The 14,239-nt window shown below is 38.8% G+C and overlaps 2 protein-coding genes across 3 annotated transcripts in view; both read left to right on the top strand.

Moving 5' to 3' along the window:
• Positions 1–13,409, top strand: part of atp6v0a1a (ATPase H+ transporting V0 subunit a1a) — a 130,503-nt gene extending 117,094 nt beyond the window's left edge. The window contains exon 23 of the transcript XR_007427213.1: positions 13,397–13,409. The gene's annotated coding sequence lies outside the window, so the exon portion shown is untranslated. The remainder of the gene's footprint in view (positions 1–13,396) is intronic.
• The window catches only part of stat3 (signal transducer and activator of transcription 3 (acute-phase response factor)), a 55,611-nt gene that overhangs the window by 28,007 nt on the left and 13,365 nt on the right, over positions 1–14,239 (top strand). For both annotated transcript variants that reach the window (XM_022672525.2, XM_022672532.2), the window contains exons 8-20: positions 744–902; positions 1,079–1,171; positions 1,516–1,575; positions 1,709–1,738; positions 2,556–2,649; positions 3,256–3,303; positions 3,451–3,534; positions 11,040–11,138; positions 11,235–11,370; positions 11,473–11,525; positions 11,637–11,731; positions 12,798–12,937; positions 13,037–13,255. In XM_022672525.2, the coding sequence (XP_022528246.1) occupies positions 744–902; positions 1,079–1,171; positions 1,516–1,575; positions 1,709–1,738; positions 2,556–2,649; positions 3,256–3,303; positions 3,451–3,534; positions 11,040–11,138; positions 11,235–11,370; positions 11,473–11,525; positions 11,637–11,731; positions 12,798–12,937; positions 13,037–13,255 (1,310 nt within the window). The remainder of the gene's footprint in view (positions 1–743; positions 903–1,078; positions 1,172–1,515; positions 1,576–1,708; positions 1,739–2,555; positions 2,650–3,255; positions 3,304–3,450; positions 3,535–11,039; positions 11,139–11,234; positions 11,371–11,472; positions 11,526–11,636; positions 11,732–12,797; positions 12,938–13,036; positions 13,256–14,239) is intronic.

Raw genomic sequence — 14,239 nt, 5'->3', positions numbered from 1 at the left:
ACGTCAGAATGTTTCTCATAAATACTTAGTATTTAGTTTTTAGGTGAATAAAGGTGCGTCAGACCAGTGTTAATTTTGTTAGCAAAAAGTATGACCAAAAATCTTTGGTGACCACCTATTTTTCATGACGAAAAACAAGACGAGAACGTAATAAAAAATGAATACTTGATGAAATGTATTCTTTTTTTCCTCAAATAATAAAAACAATAAGAATGTTGTTCCTCTGCAGGAATAAAAAAATAAATAAAAAATGTCGAAGACTGACGAATGGAGAAATTATTTGTAATAAATGATATTATTGAGCACACAGGGTCCTTATGACAAGTTCATCTGAGCTGATGAACACAGCGGCTCCTCATCTTCCACTTACTGAAAAAAAAAAAAACAGGTTTTATGGGATAAGTTTTTTTCACTACCATGAAAAACAAAACTCAAAATATGTAAATGCAACAAAAGGCTATTATTTTAAACATTAGCAGTAAATAATCTCAAAACAATTAAAATATGTAATACATACTTTTTATTTGACTTAACTACATTAGACTAAAACTAGACTAAAATTTTGGTAGTCTAGACTAAAACTAATAATTTAAACAAAATCTAAGCTAATCGAAAAAAATAATCAACTGAACCTACTAATTTTAATCTTCAAGTTTCAAAGCTTGCTTTACTGTCTTTAAAAGAAAACACTATTCCCTCTCTCTCTGTTCCTCTTTTTCTTCCTCTCTCTTCCTCTCTTTCAGGATCACCTCATTGGCCGAGTCTCAACTGCAGATCAGGCAGCAAATAAAGAAGCTAGAAGAGCTTCAGCAGAAAGTCTCGTATAAAGGGGACCCCATCGTTCAGCACCGCCCTGCCCTGGAGGAGAAGATCGTAGACTTGTTCCGCAACCTCATGAAGAGGTGGGACACGCACACACACAAACACACACGCATGCACACGTAAAAGCAGAGCAGAACAATGACGTGAGAAACACTCTACACCGTTATGCAACACAGTATTAATCCCATGAACTTTATTTATCTGATGCTGTTTGTAATGTAAAGCGCCCTCTTGTGGTGTGTTTGTGTCACTGCAGTGCGTTTGTGGTGGAGAGGCAGCCGTGCATGCCCATGCACCCAGACAGACCTCTGGTCATCAAGACAGGAGTCCAGTTCACCAACAAAGTGAGGTACGATCACCCAAAATATGATCAATTTTCTATTGAATATGTTATTTCTGTCATTAAAAATGTATTTATTTAATTATTTATGGTCAAATCTTCTGGTCAAAACTGCATACAAGTTACAAAAAAATCTATTAATTATTCTATTAATTATTAACCAGATTTGTAAATGTGATATTAAGTAAATTTCACGTATTTTTTTTTTTTCTAAAAGTCCATAAAGGTCTGGTTTATACGTGCTGTTCTGAATCTAGTATAAGGCCGTGTTTACACTCTTGATAATTGATAATCGCATTGATATTCACAGTGATGAAGTTGTTTGAAAGTGTTGTTTTTTTATGTTATTTTAGGCTACTGGTGAAATTTCCAGAGCTGAATTATCAGCTGAAAATCAAAGTGTGCATTGACAAGTGAGTATATGTGTCAAATCACACCTAGCAACACCCTACACTACACACACACACACACACACACACATATATATGTATATATGCCCTGCCTAAATATATTATTAATGTTTTTCAATCCTTTTTTTAAATCTAGGGAATCCGGGGATGTGGCAGCCATTCGAGGGTGAGTTTATATTTAATATAATGCAAATAATTACTAATTTGTTAGCATTATATTTTTTTAAAATTAAAAAATTTATAAAAGTGACAATTTCAGACATTCAATAAAGTTATTTCTTTTTTATATTTGTATTTATGTTTTTAATACTTTTACATCACAATTAAACAAACAACCAACAGAAAACAGACAACCATCAGCTATTCAAGATAATTTGAATCCCACTTGCACTTCAGTCACAACTTCTTAGACCTTGATTAAATGAAATATTGCACACCTTTTATATAATGATTTAAAACACAGTATCACATAAAACTCAGTTCTGCAGTGCAGATACATTTTACCAGAACAGGGGTCAGCAATAGGCGGCCCGTGGGCCAGATGTGGCCTGCAAGCATGAAACATCTGGCCCATGAGGTTGTTTGAACTATAATAAACGATAATGAAAAAATAAGAAATAAAATGCTTTTCTGGTGAGCTTTTGTTTACATCCTTCCCCTGCTCTCCTTACAAGGGCGTTTTTTCCCCCCGCCGTATCCCAATTCACTAGCTGGGGCATGTTTATTTAGTTATTTTTTACTTTCTTCTTGGGTTTACCTGCTTTGAGATGAACTATTCTGCAGTTCAACAACCCTCTGGGCTGGAGAGCTGCAAAAAAAAAATTGTGGGCCACCACATAATGACTTACAAAATATCTGGTCCGCAGCCAAACTTAATTGCCGACCCCTGTACTAGAGTATATGATTTGATAAGGTTAATATGTAAAAGATCACTACATTAGGAGATCATTGTTGTTCACTTACCATGTTTCTTATTGTTGTAGGTCACGCAAGTTCAACATCCTGGGCACTAACACTAAGGTGATGAACATGGAGGAGTCCAATAATGGCAGCCTGTCAGCTGAATTCAAACACCTGGTGAGCATTTTCACTTTCTCTGTATAGCATCTAGTAAAGCGCTTCCATTAATTTACAGTAATGTTTCTGTAAAGCTGCTTTGTGACAACATCAGTTGTAAAAAGTGCTATACAAATAAATTTGATTTGATTTGAGTAAGCTTAGATTTCCAATATGTTCAACAGCACGGTTAGCAGCGCTTAGCAGCGGTTAGCGCTAGCAAATGCCACACTACACTGAGGAGCCCTGAGTGTTCCAGCAAGGCAAGGCATTATCAGCTAGTGGTTTTTCCCACATATCTTGTTTAAACACGGTTAACATACAGACTACACTCTGATATACTCACCTCTAGCGCTGCAGTTAGCGGCTAATGCTAATACTGCTCCAGTCTTAGTGCTGGAGAAACTTCACTGAGACTCCTGTATAACGCTGAACTTCAGCAGAGTGGCTTTACTGCTCCTTACAACCTGACTGGTAAGATTCATACATAAGGTGCACCAGACTATAAGGTGAACTGTTGATTTATGGGAAAATTAAAGGATTTTAACTGCACCTTATAGTGCGAAAATTATGATAAAACATTTTTGAAGATTGGTGAGTTAATATAAATTTCTCTGTGTGTCTTAGACTCTTCGAGAACAGAGGTGTGGCAATGGAGGACGGACCAACAGTGATGTAAGTGGCTGCTCATGACAAGTGTGTGTGTGCGTTTCAATGGATACAATTAATTAATAGTGATAGTAATAATAATACTAAGTGATTTCCAGTGTAAAACTTTAATGCTACAGGAAATACAGTAATTTTGCCCTCTGCTTTCTGCAGGCCTCGCTTATTGTGACTGAGGAGCTTCATCTTATCACCTTTGAGACGGAGGTTTACCACCAGGGCCTCAAGATTGACCTTGAGGTGAGAGAGAGCTCACACACACACACACACACACACACACGGATCCAGACACAAGGCCCTGGGCACATATGACATTCCCAGCTTAACCGTAAACTAAGTTCCATTAAAATTGATAATATAGATTCAGATGCTTCACACTGATGTGCTTGGCGTGTGCTGTGTGCTGTGGGTGATGGGATAATTCCCCCTCTGGGGTAGATCTATTAATCAGAACTCTTGTCATGAATTGGAAGGACAGTCCAGCTGGGCACCCAATCGAATGCAATTAGCTTAAATCATATTATTATCTTAAAGATGATGTTGAAATGATTGGTGATTAAGTCCGTTCCACGACTCCTGAGGACTGGGGCGCTCTGCAGAATGCTAATGAGGTTATGATAATGGACGTCGCCATGGCGTCCATTCGGAACTGATGTCAGTGTGACTAAGCAGTGCTTCTGTTACTAAATCCAGCCATACTACAAAAATAATAATAATAACCCTAACTTCTCACTCTGTACACCCTACACACCCACACACACACATGTAAACATATTTACACACTGCCCCCACTATACTATAGATCTTGTATAATGGATTGGAATAGAAATGGAATGGAAAGCAAAACATTGAAGCCTTTTAGACCAAATTTGACTCTACCATAACTTAATCAGTCACTCTCCTCCCATAGCCCCCATAGTGGTATAGATGTACAAGGGTTGGACAATGAAACTGAAACACCTGTCATTTTAGTGTGGGAGGATTCATGGCTAAATTGGAGCAGCCTGGTGGCCAATCTTCATTAATTGCACATTGCACCAGTAAGAGCAGAGTGTGAAGGTTTAGATAGCAGGGTAAGAGCACAGTTTTACTCAAAATATTGCAATGCACACAACATTTTTGGTGACAAACCAGAGTTCAAAAGAGGACAAATTGTTGGTGCACGTCTTGCTGGCGCATCTGTGACCACGACAGCAAGTCTTTGTGATGTATCAAGAGCCATGGTATCCAGGGTAATGTCAGCATACCACCAAGAAGGACCAACCACATCCAACAGGATTAACTGTGGACGCAAGAGGAAGCTGTCTGAAAGGGATATTCGGGTGCTAACCCGGATTGTATCCAAAAAACATAAAACCGCGGCTGCCCAAATCACAGCAGAATTCAATGTGCACCTCAACTCACCTGTTTCCACCAGAACTGTCCGTCAGGACAATCAATTATTGTGGTCTAAAACCAGGTGTTTCAGTTTTAATTGTCAAACCCCTGTAAATACAGTATTTGTTATGAAAAAGGAAGTCCAAAAAATATTGAACATGTACTGTATATGTGTAACGCTACAGACTGAATGCAGATGTGTGTGGTAAAAAGTAGATGAAGCCTTAATACTAACAGCAAAAATGAAAGCGTAGACGAAATACAAGCGGTGTTCAAAGAAAGAGTAAGAATAAACCAATACATCAGAGCCAAAAATGTAGACAAAAGAGAAATCCTGACCCAGAAATACAGTTTAAACAACCAGAAAGCACAGTACAAACAGAGCAAAAGAGCTAGCCAAAAATATCACAAAAAGTCAAACACGATAAAAAGGTCAATCCACAGAAACACAATCAGAAAGAAAACGCTCGCTATGTTGCTAAAAAAAAACAGTGAAGCAATACTTAACGAAAAATGATACAAACAAACACGTTTATATACATGTACAAATTACTAACAGCTAAACTCAATTCTAAAATTCTGGAGATGATGACGAGCGTGAGAAGGTGCAGCGATTAGCTGAGTCCGAACCAGTGATATTGTCAGATGCATGCTGGGGATTGTAGTTCTGGAGAAGTGTATGTCCATTGACGGGAAGGGGAAAGGCAGAGTTAGGAACTACAGTGTCCGTACACGGCGTGACTAATTGTTTGAAAAGCAGAAGCAATAATCCTGCTAAAGTTGCATTTTGTGCCATGCCGTTGTTGTGAGTAAGCACAGCTGTTTATAATAAAATATGAACTTGAAAATAAAATAATGAAAAATGTCTGAAACAATAAAACATTCCCAAAACTAAACAATAAAACAATGACTGAGTAGCATCAGAGCAAGCTCTGAGGAGAGCACAGCGACTCTGTTCCTATACATCAGCTCACAGACGCCATATGCTGATCGACATCACCCCAGGAGTGATTGGAGGAAAGAGCACCATCTACTCACCCAAAGAAAGGTCTCTCAGGGGCTCTGGCAGCTGATGGCAAGCTGCATGACTGGGATTCAAACCAGCGATCTCCCGATCAGAGACAGAGAAACATTTTGACGAAGAATTCTCAAAGAAGTTTCTCCATATTTTTATGTTAGAAGAAGTATTTTATATTCTGTACAAAATGTAACAGGTAACCAGTGTAGAAATAAAAGAATAGGACTAATGTGATCATATTTCTAGCTGTAGTGAATACTCTAGCAGCTGCAATCTGAACTAGTAGTTCACTACCACTGAATCCGTGAACACACCCTTCCTTTACAGACTCCACTGAACTCTGTAGCATTTGTTTTTAATGTAAGCTCCCCTCAGGGGGGGCACTAAACCTCCTTAACCGGCAGAACCACCTCATGGCCTGAGCCTCTTCATCCAGATAGGGCTCCACATCTCTCAACAAGGCCTGCAGCTATAGAAAAGTAGAGCTCAGACATAACATTTCATAAACTGCTTCTTAAAAAGGTTTTACCTGATCAAATCACATTACATTTGTTGGTACCACTTTAAAATAAGACTACCTTTATAAAGGGTTTATAAATTTACAATGAGTTTATTATTGGTAATAATAAGGTTTTAAAGGTTTTAATAATCAGTTTTAACACATACGTAGAAAGGGAAACAATATAGATGGCTGTGGGTTCACTATTTGACAAACATCAGGTCATAGTCTTTCTACACCCTTTCTACGTATGTGTTATAACTGATTATTAATGTTTTTTAAGGCATTTACAACCTAATTAGTAACCATTAATAAACTCATTGTAAACCATTTATAAACCCTTTATAAAGGTAGTCTTATTTTAAAGTGGTACCCATTTGTTTTACTGATGTTGCCGCAAAGCTATGAAGAGGAATTATTGCCAAACTGAAAAACAAACACTACTGTGATTTTTTTTTAAAAATACAATCCACAAGATACATTGTATTTTCTCACTAACATGCAGAATATGTGCCGAAATGAAATGCAAAACCACTTTTATGCTGTCCCTTTATCGAAAAAACAATACACAAGAATTTGCATATTTAAAACTAAACGCTGAATTTGTGTCAGAATTCAACACAAACCTCCTTAATATGCAGTCAGTTCAATGGCGTTGTATTCTACTGTGTGCTATTGTGAATGTCCAACAGCAGTGCACATGTTCAATGCACAGGATTGCATTTCGTCTAGGAGCAGCGTGATATTCGTGCCAAAACGAAAGGTAATCACTGTCCTATCAGAAGCCACTACTGAAATTGGGGCGGAGCTGATAAATCAGTCAGTAAGCGAGCACTAATAACTATACATTAAACCAGAGAAAATGTCTTTTGCAACAGGATATAAAAGGAAATAAACACTCCAATTCTATAAATTAAGACTGGCACAATTAAAGGCGACTGTGTGCTTTTCAGACATTAGATTAGATTTTAACACAGGCTCGGTTCTCACATTTTTCTGGATTGGGGTGCGCTTTCTCCAGGGCTTCGGTATGTTTGATCCAGCGTAAACACAGCTTTTGAGCCCTATAGCAATCAGTCCAGAGTACTGATCTCCAGTCAGTTGTCTGGGGTTCGCTGGTGCAGACCACGCAGGGTGTGGAAGCTATCTGAGGCCAGGTCCGCGTGGGGTGGTGTGGGTGTGTTTGGTTAATTGTTATTTTTTTTTTCTCTTTATTGAGTTTTACTCTGACTGGTTTCTCAGCCCCGCCCCAATTGCTGTAGTGGGCTCTGATTGGATGGTTATTACAGTTCATTTTGGCATGAATGCCGTGCTGCTCCTAGACGAAATGCAATCCTGTGCTTTGCGATTTGCTTTTGAACATTTGCAGCGCCACACAGTGGCATTTTAAGTGCCTTTCTGACACAAATGCAGCGTTTGGGTTTTAAAAAGTAAAATATTGTTGTTTTTCATTTACCCTTCTCTACAGAAGTTCCTCTCCATACAAAGCAGCTTTACCAAAATATGTGAATAATAAGACAAAACATCGACAACACAGAAAACATTAGACCTCCAGAGAGCAAGGCTAAAAAGCTGGAGGAATAAGCATTAGGACGAACAAAAGCACATAGTGCCGGCTGGCTGGCACTGTGTGAATAAAGCCTGAAAGCAGCCCTGATGGCTTAGCAGCAGCCGTTGAAGCTTCACTGGTGTTTCATTGTGCATGTGTACTGAACTACGTTTGAAACAAATAGAAATCCTGTTTAGCTGCATCTACAAATATCCCCATACACAATTCATGATTCAGTTGAGAGCTATAATTGCTACAATTATCTGCAGTTGCTGACAAAAGGGTTGTAGTTCTGCTCAAATACACACAGCAGTATAATTAATCCAGCTCATTAAGTCATTAGTGCTAAGCTGGCTGTGTTTTTGCTTCAAAAACAAACACATAGTTCTATAACCAGCAACGTAATCAAACTGAGCAGGACTCAAAATGCAACAGACAGTAGATCCAGCAAATTTGGAAAAGGTGCAAGTTCAAGAAAATACTTTAAATTCCCTCAAAAAAACAAAGAGGTCAAAATACAACGGCCTAAAACACACTGAAATAAACACAAAAGTTGGCAATACTTCGCAAAGTAGCACTAGTACTGACAGGTTTAAATACACTTGTCACATGCAGTAGGTATAATGAATCATAGCTGCAGGGAATTAGTATTCAGGTGACCAGCATTTGTTCGATGTTTAACACCTATGAAGCGTGTTAGACATCTGCACACATAGGCGTAGGAACCGGGGGGGATGGGTGGGACATGTCCCACCCAATATTAGAAACAGGTGCATTTGTCCCCCCCAAAAATGATATCAGTTCGCTCAGGTCAGCTGTACTATTAATGAGGAGACAGACCGGACCAATCACGGAGCCGGTTCAGGTATTAAGTCACGCCTCTCAGTAGAAACAGCCAATCAGCTTGCTGGTTTTGCGGAGCGCGGAGCAGAGGCAGTTTGCTGTTGGGGAAGCCCCGCCCCCTCGCTGTGAGATTTAGCAGCGGGATCGGGACGCAGCAGCTTCAGCTGATTTTAAAACAGATATGGATATACGGAGATTTTACTAAAATAAAGGTAACGATAGGCTACCACTTCAACTGTGATGATATGTTTCTGATAGCTGGTTAAAAATACACGTCTCTGAATCAGCACACAGTTTAAACCCACTGTGATTAATAAACTGCAGCTGTGCTAGTGTGTAAGCTTATCTTTGGAATTAGCTAGATTGGGAGTCAGGGTTAAAGGAAAAAAATAAAATATATATGTAATGTTTCCCTGTACCTGATCAGCTAATCACTTTAATTTTCAAACTGTTTATTCATTTAGGATTACAGGACTTACTGTGAGCTATAATGAACGAAAATTGATTTAACTAACTAGTTATCTAGAAGCTGGATGTAGATGATCGCCAGAATTTCGAACAGTACTTTAAGTTGGTAGTTTAAAGCAGTTACTTAACCCTGATCACTGCCCTAAACTAGTGTTTTCCACCTGATCAGCTAATAAACAGTCATTTACTGAGTTTACCTGTTAAAAACCTTTAGCCCCATATGGAGCCTAAATTAATCATGTATATCCACCAGAGGAAGCTCTAGAATATGCAGAACAGTTTTAATATGCAGTAGAATATAAAAGAACTGGGTTGAGAAACACTACTGTAACGTGACTTCTGTTCATTTGTATTTCACAGTAAGACCACATATCCTGACGTTTATAAAAGTCTCTATGAAACGTAAAGTTACATTCTTTTACATAAAAGGACACCATCTTAAGAAGAGCTCTCAGTAGAAAAAAATAAAAGTGCAGGAGAAAATGTAAATATACAACAGAATTGACATGCCAATACAGAATAATAATAATAATAACAATAACAATAATAATAATCTGTTATATTATTTTAAATATAAGGTGATAATTCAGACATTGCTTGCATAATTTTTCTAACAACAGTAGCTGTAATGTGGAGTAACATGTTTAGGTTGTAAAATCACCTTATAATAATAATTTACTTTTAATTAAAAGTAATTTCCACAAATGTTGTTCTAGGAAACTATTGGGTGGGCTTGGGTTCATATTGGCAAATGTGTCCCCCCCAATATCAAGCCCGCTCCTACGCCCTTGTCTGCACACCTGTTGTTGTTAAGGTTTTGAGTTGTTTGGGCTGGTAAGAAATTAAAATTCAACATCTACTGCACTTCCCATTAATGGTATGTTGCACAAATTCAACCATGTGTCAAACTTCAAAGAGTTTTGGTCCAAAAAACTTAAAATGCCAGTGTTGTTAGATGTTGACACATTGATTTTAAGTCATGGGGCCCTATCGTAAACACTGTGCAAGTCGCGTTGTGATTCTCGTTTCTGTCTTACACCCTGTCTTACAAACAGTCTATTTTCACGCCTTGCGCACACGTCCATAAAATAAGGTTTAGAGTTTAGGGGTTTAGGAATTTATTAACGCTGATGAGCGTGGTGGTCTGGAAGTGACTTGAAGTCTGAAGTGTTTAGGTAAATTTCTGGCGTGTTTCTATCTTGGCGGGCGGGAAACACAGGTGCGCCACTGACTGATTAAAACCCTGACAACAGTCAGCTGCACAACCATGACTGAATCACCGATCACCGTGAGCACTGCGCTCCCCAAGCACAATACCACACATCAGCACTTCTTTACCACAGCAAAAAACACCTCCCCCAGAGCCTTCGGCAATCAATGGAAATAAAAAAACGAAAAGAGAGAAGCATTCAACTGAACATTGATTTATTTTAGTTCATTTCACTATTATTTAACAGAATTTTTTATATATTAAAGCACATTGACACAGTGCTCTCGTCTCATGCTGTCAGTCACAGATCTATAAATCTATATGTTGGTGTTTGTTTCTTATCATCAGGTCACATTTATGAAAACATAAAATATATTAATTCATTAATTAAAGTCTCCTATAGCTCTCTACAATACTGCTCACTGAGTTCAGAGCAAGACTAAACAAGATAAAACTCAGTTCAGTTAAATAAACTTTAAAGTTAATCAACTGAAAGGACCCACGGTGTTAAGTAACATCTGTCTAACGTTGGAGCTTGATGTCAAGAAAGTCTTGTCTTTTGATGGTTATGTGATTTAACCAAAATTTGAGTTTTGATCTGATAACCTTTCACCCAATATTCTTTTTCAGCTGAACTTTTAACATTTGTGAGATATTAAAAGAGTCCAGCATCTCTGGTTATTGGTTTGTTTAAATTAAATGAAGCAAGCACATTCTGATATGTATTATATGAATTAAATGAAACAAATAAAAAAGTGTTTTCTTCTTTTCTTTTATATAGACACACTCGCTCCCTGTTGTAGTCATTTCCAACATCTGTCAGATGCCAAACGCATGGGCCTCCATTTTGTGGTACAACATGCTGACCAACCACCCCAAGGTGAGAAAATTAACAACAGCACAGCAACATCGCCCCCTGCTGCTGCCTTTACTTTGTCTCCGAGTCTGATTTCTTCTCGTTCTTCCCTGCTTTCAGAACGTAAATTTCTTCACCAAGCCTCCTGTGGGCACGTGGGATCAAGTGGCTGAAGTGCTGAGCTGGCAGTTCTCCTCCACAACCAAGAGAGGCCTGACCATTGAGCAACTCACCACACTTGCAGAGAAACTGCTTGGTATGCTTACAATGCCTGAACCAATGTGTGCACGGAGAAGTGTTTCTGAGTGTTCTTTATGACGAATAACACAAATCTTCCCTTTCTTTCATGTGTTTGTAGGTCCTTCCGTCAACTACTCCGGTTGCCAGATCACCTGGGCTAAGTTTTGCAAAGTATGTTTCAGCGACTGCTAAACTGAAACTATTGTTTTTTTTTTTTGTGAGCCGTGTGGTTATTAGTCAAATGCATAAGCACATATTAACCTTGCATTGTATTTTCTGCAGGAGAACATGGCAGGGAAAGGTTTTTCGTTCTGGGTGTGGTTGGATAACATCATTGATCTGGTGAAGAAGTATATTCTGGCTCTGTGGAACGAGGGGTGAGCATAATACACTGTGAAGTGTAGTGCAAAAAAACCAAAAAAATTATGTGTGCATATTTTCCAAGCCCGTAACCAATGTCAAAATATGTTACATCCAAAAAAACGGTAAGAAGTCAAAAACGAACAATGGCTCAAAAAAAACGAAAATAAACACGAATAGAAAAGTTGGCAATACTTCGCAAACTAGCAATAGTACGTACAGGTTTAAATAGACATGTTACAGGTGAATGCCGTGGATATAATGAATCACAGCTGCTGGGAATCAGTATTCAGGTGATGGTGAGTGTGGAAGTGTCAATGATTGATCTGTTAAATTTGAATGTCCACAACATGTGCAATTCTTACAGTATTAGACGCTAAATTTTTTAAAACATTTACCAAACTTTCCAGATAAAAGGCCTTGATCCATTTTTCTTACCAAATGTAAAGTTTTTTTAGAATGTTCCACAGCTAGCACTGCTGAAGTAGCATTAGCATTACCCGCTAACAGTGCTGTTCAGAGTGAAGTATTATCTGCCTGTAGCCTGCTCCTAACCCCGGCTAGCACTGCAGGAGCGGTTAGTCGCTAATGCTAATGCTCCAGCCTTAGTGCTGCAGAAATTCGATAATCTTTGCTTACTGTAAATAAACGGAAGCGCTTTACTCACCCAAATGAACAGTTTTCAGGAGAGAATTCTGTGTAGATTAATATCCAGCGCTTGTTTGACTTAAAAAAAAGTATACATTTTTTTATCACAGTTTTGTTTACATAGCTTAGCTTTACTTAACTTAGTTAGCTACCCCCCCACCACCACCCAGTGGCGAAACCTGCTGAATTAGAAGTTCCTTATAGTGTCTCTTAAAATGTGCCTTATAATCCAGTGCGCCTTATGTATGAAAACAGACCAGAAAGTAGAAGTTTATTGATAGTGCGCCTTATAGTGCGTAATAGGAATGAGTTATATACAGTCTTTTTAATCTTTTCAATCTTTTTAATTGGCTTTCATTAAAATGTAAAGACAGGGCTTAAATCAAAGTTGGCTAAATTCCATTCGATGTGTGTGTGTGTGTGTGTGTTTTATAGCTATATTATGGGATTCATCAGTAAGGAGAGAGAAAGGGCAATCCTGAGCCCAAAGCCTCCTGGGACGTTTCTGCTACGCTTCAGTGAGAGCAGTAAGGAGGGAGGCATCACGTTCACCTGGGTGGAGAAAGACATCAGTGGTGAGTGTGTCTGTTTTGTGAAAGGAATAAGAGAGAGAGAGAAAAAGAGAGAGAGAGTAATCTGCACTGTAATGTGTAAATGCTGATGTTGTATTGTAGGTAAGACACAGATCCAGTCGGTGGAGCCCTACACTAAGCAGCAGTTGAACAGCATGTCCTTCGCCGAGATCATCATGGGCTATAAGATCATGGACGCCACCAACATCCTGGTCTCTCCGCTGGTCTACCTTTTCCCCGAGATCCCCAAAGAGGACGCCTTCGGCAAGTACTGCCGGCCCGAGGCCCAGCCCGACGTAGACTTCCAAGAGCCTGGGTGTGGTAAGAGACTTCCCTTGCTGATCTACAGCAGCTTTATCATCACCCAACCATCACCCAATCACCCAACCAAGCCTATTACAGCCTGTAGCCTTTTAGCATTAGCGGAGAACAGCTAACATCAGTGACTCTCCAGTAACTGAGTGATTTGAGGAGCTTTAGCCCATCATGGATATGCAAATTAGCAAGATAGGTGATTCTACGGATGCTTATGCCAGGTTCACACTACACAACTGGTTGTGGTGTAATCGTGAGTCGTAGAGTTGTTGAGATTTTCACACTACATGACTGATTGGCGGCACAGGGTGACGGATTACGCAATTTTTCCCTGTGGGAAATTGCGTACTCACCTGGCTGCTCTCCAAGAACATGTTTTATCATGAGAACATGCCAGAACTAAATACATACGAGAACCAGCGATGCCATGCCAGAGAACTTCTATAGTGGAGAATACATACTTGAGTCCAAAATGAATAGGTTCATATAGACCAATTGAGTAAAGACAGAGTTTTATACTGAAATATGTACTTATGTCCTCAACACAGGACTATATCAAATGTCTCACCACCACAGACATATTTTTAGGGTTTTAAACTCTGGTTCTAAGCTTTTTAAACTCACCAATCAATCAGCTAATAGCATTAATGCTAGCTTCTTTACTGACTAAACCCCATTAGCTGTAGAAAAATGGAAGTTGACAGGCACGCTTTCTTTGCTTGTTTCAGAAAAATTCATTATACTACTTTCTAAAATTAAAGAAATACTCAGAAACGCATGGTTCTCTCTTTTTGTGATCCTATTGACTGTAGGTAGACGCTGCTCCTGACTCCCAGTTGCCGACTGGGTTGGATATTTAGCATGCCAAATATTTGCCGGGCTTATACTTTAATGTAAATGTTTCTGGTTCATTTTTTAGGCAAACATTGATATTTTTAATAGTGGGAGTGGTCCAATTTAATGAATTGTTTTTAAATGAATCAGAAATCC

Source organism: Astyanax mexicanus, chromosome 19, assembly GCF_023375975.1.
Source record: "Astyanax mexicanus isolate ESR-SI-001 chromosome 19, AstMex3_surface, whole genome shotgun sequence".
Lineage (NCBI taxonomy): Eukaryota > Metazoa > Chordata > Actinopteri > Characiformes > Acestrorhamphidae > Astyanax > Astyanax mexicanus.
Note: the sequence above shows the minus strand (reverse complement) of the source record. Positions and strands in the feature narration are given on the sequence as shown.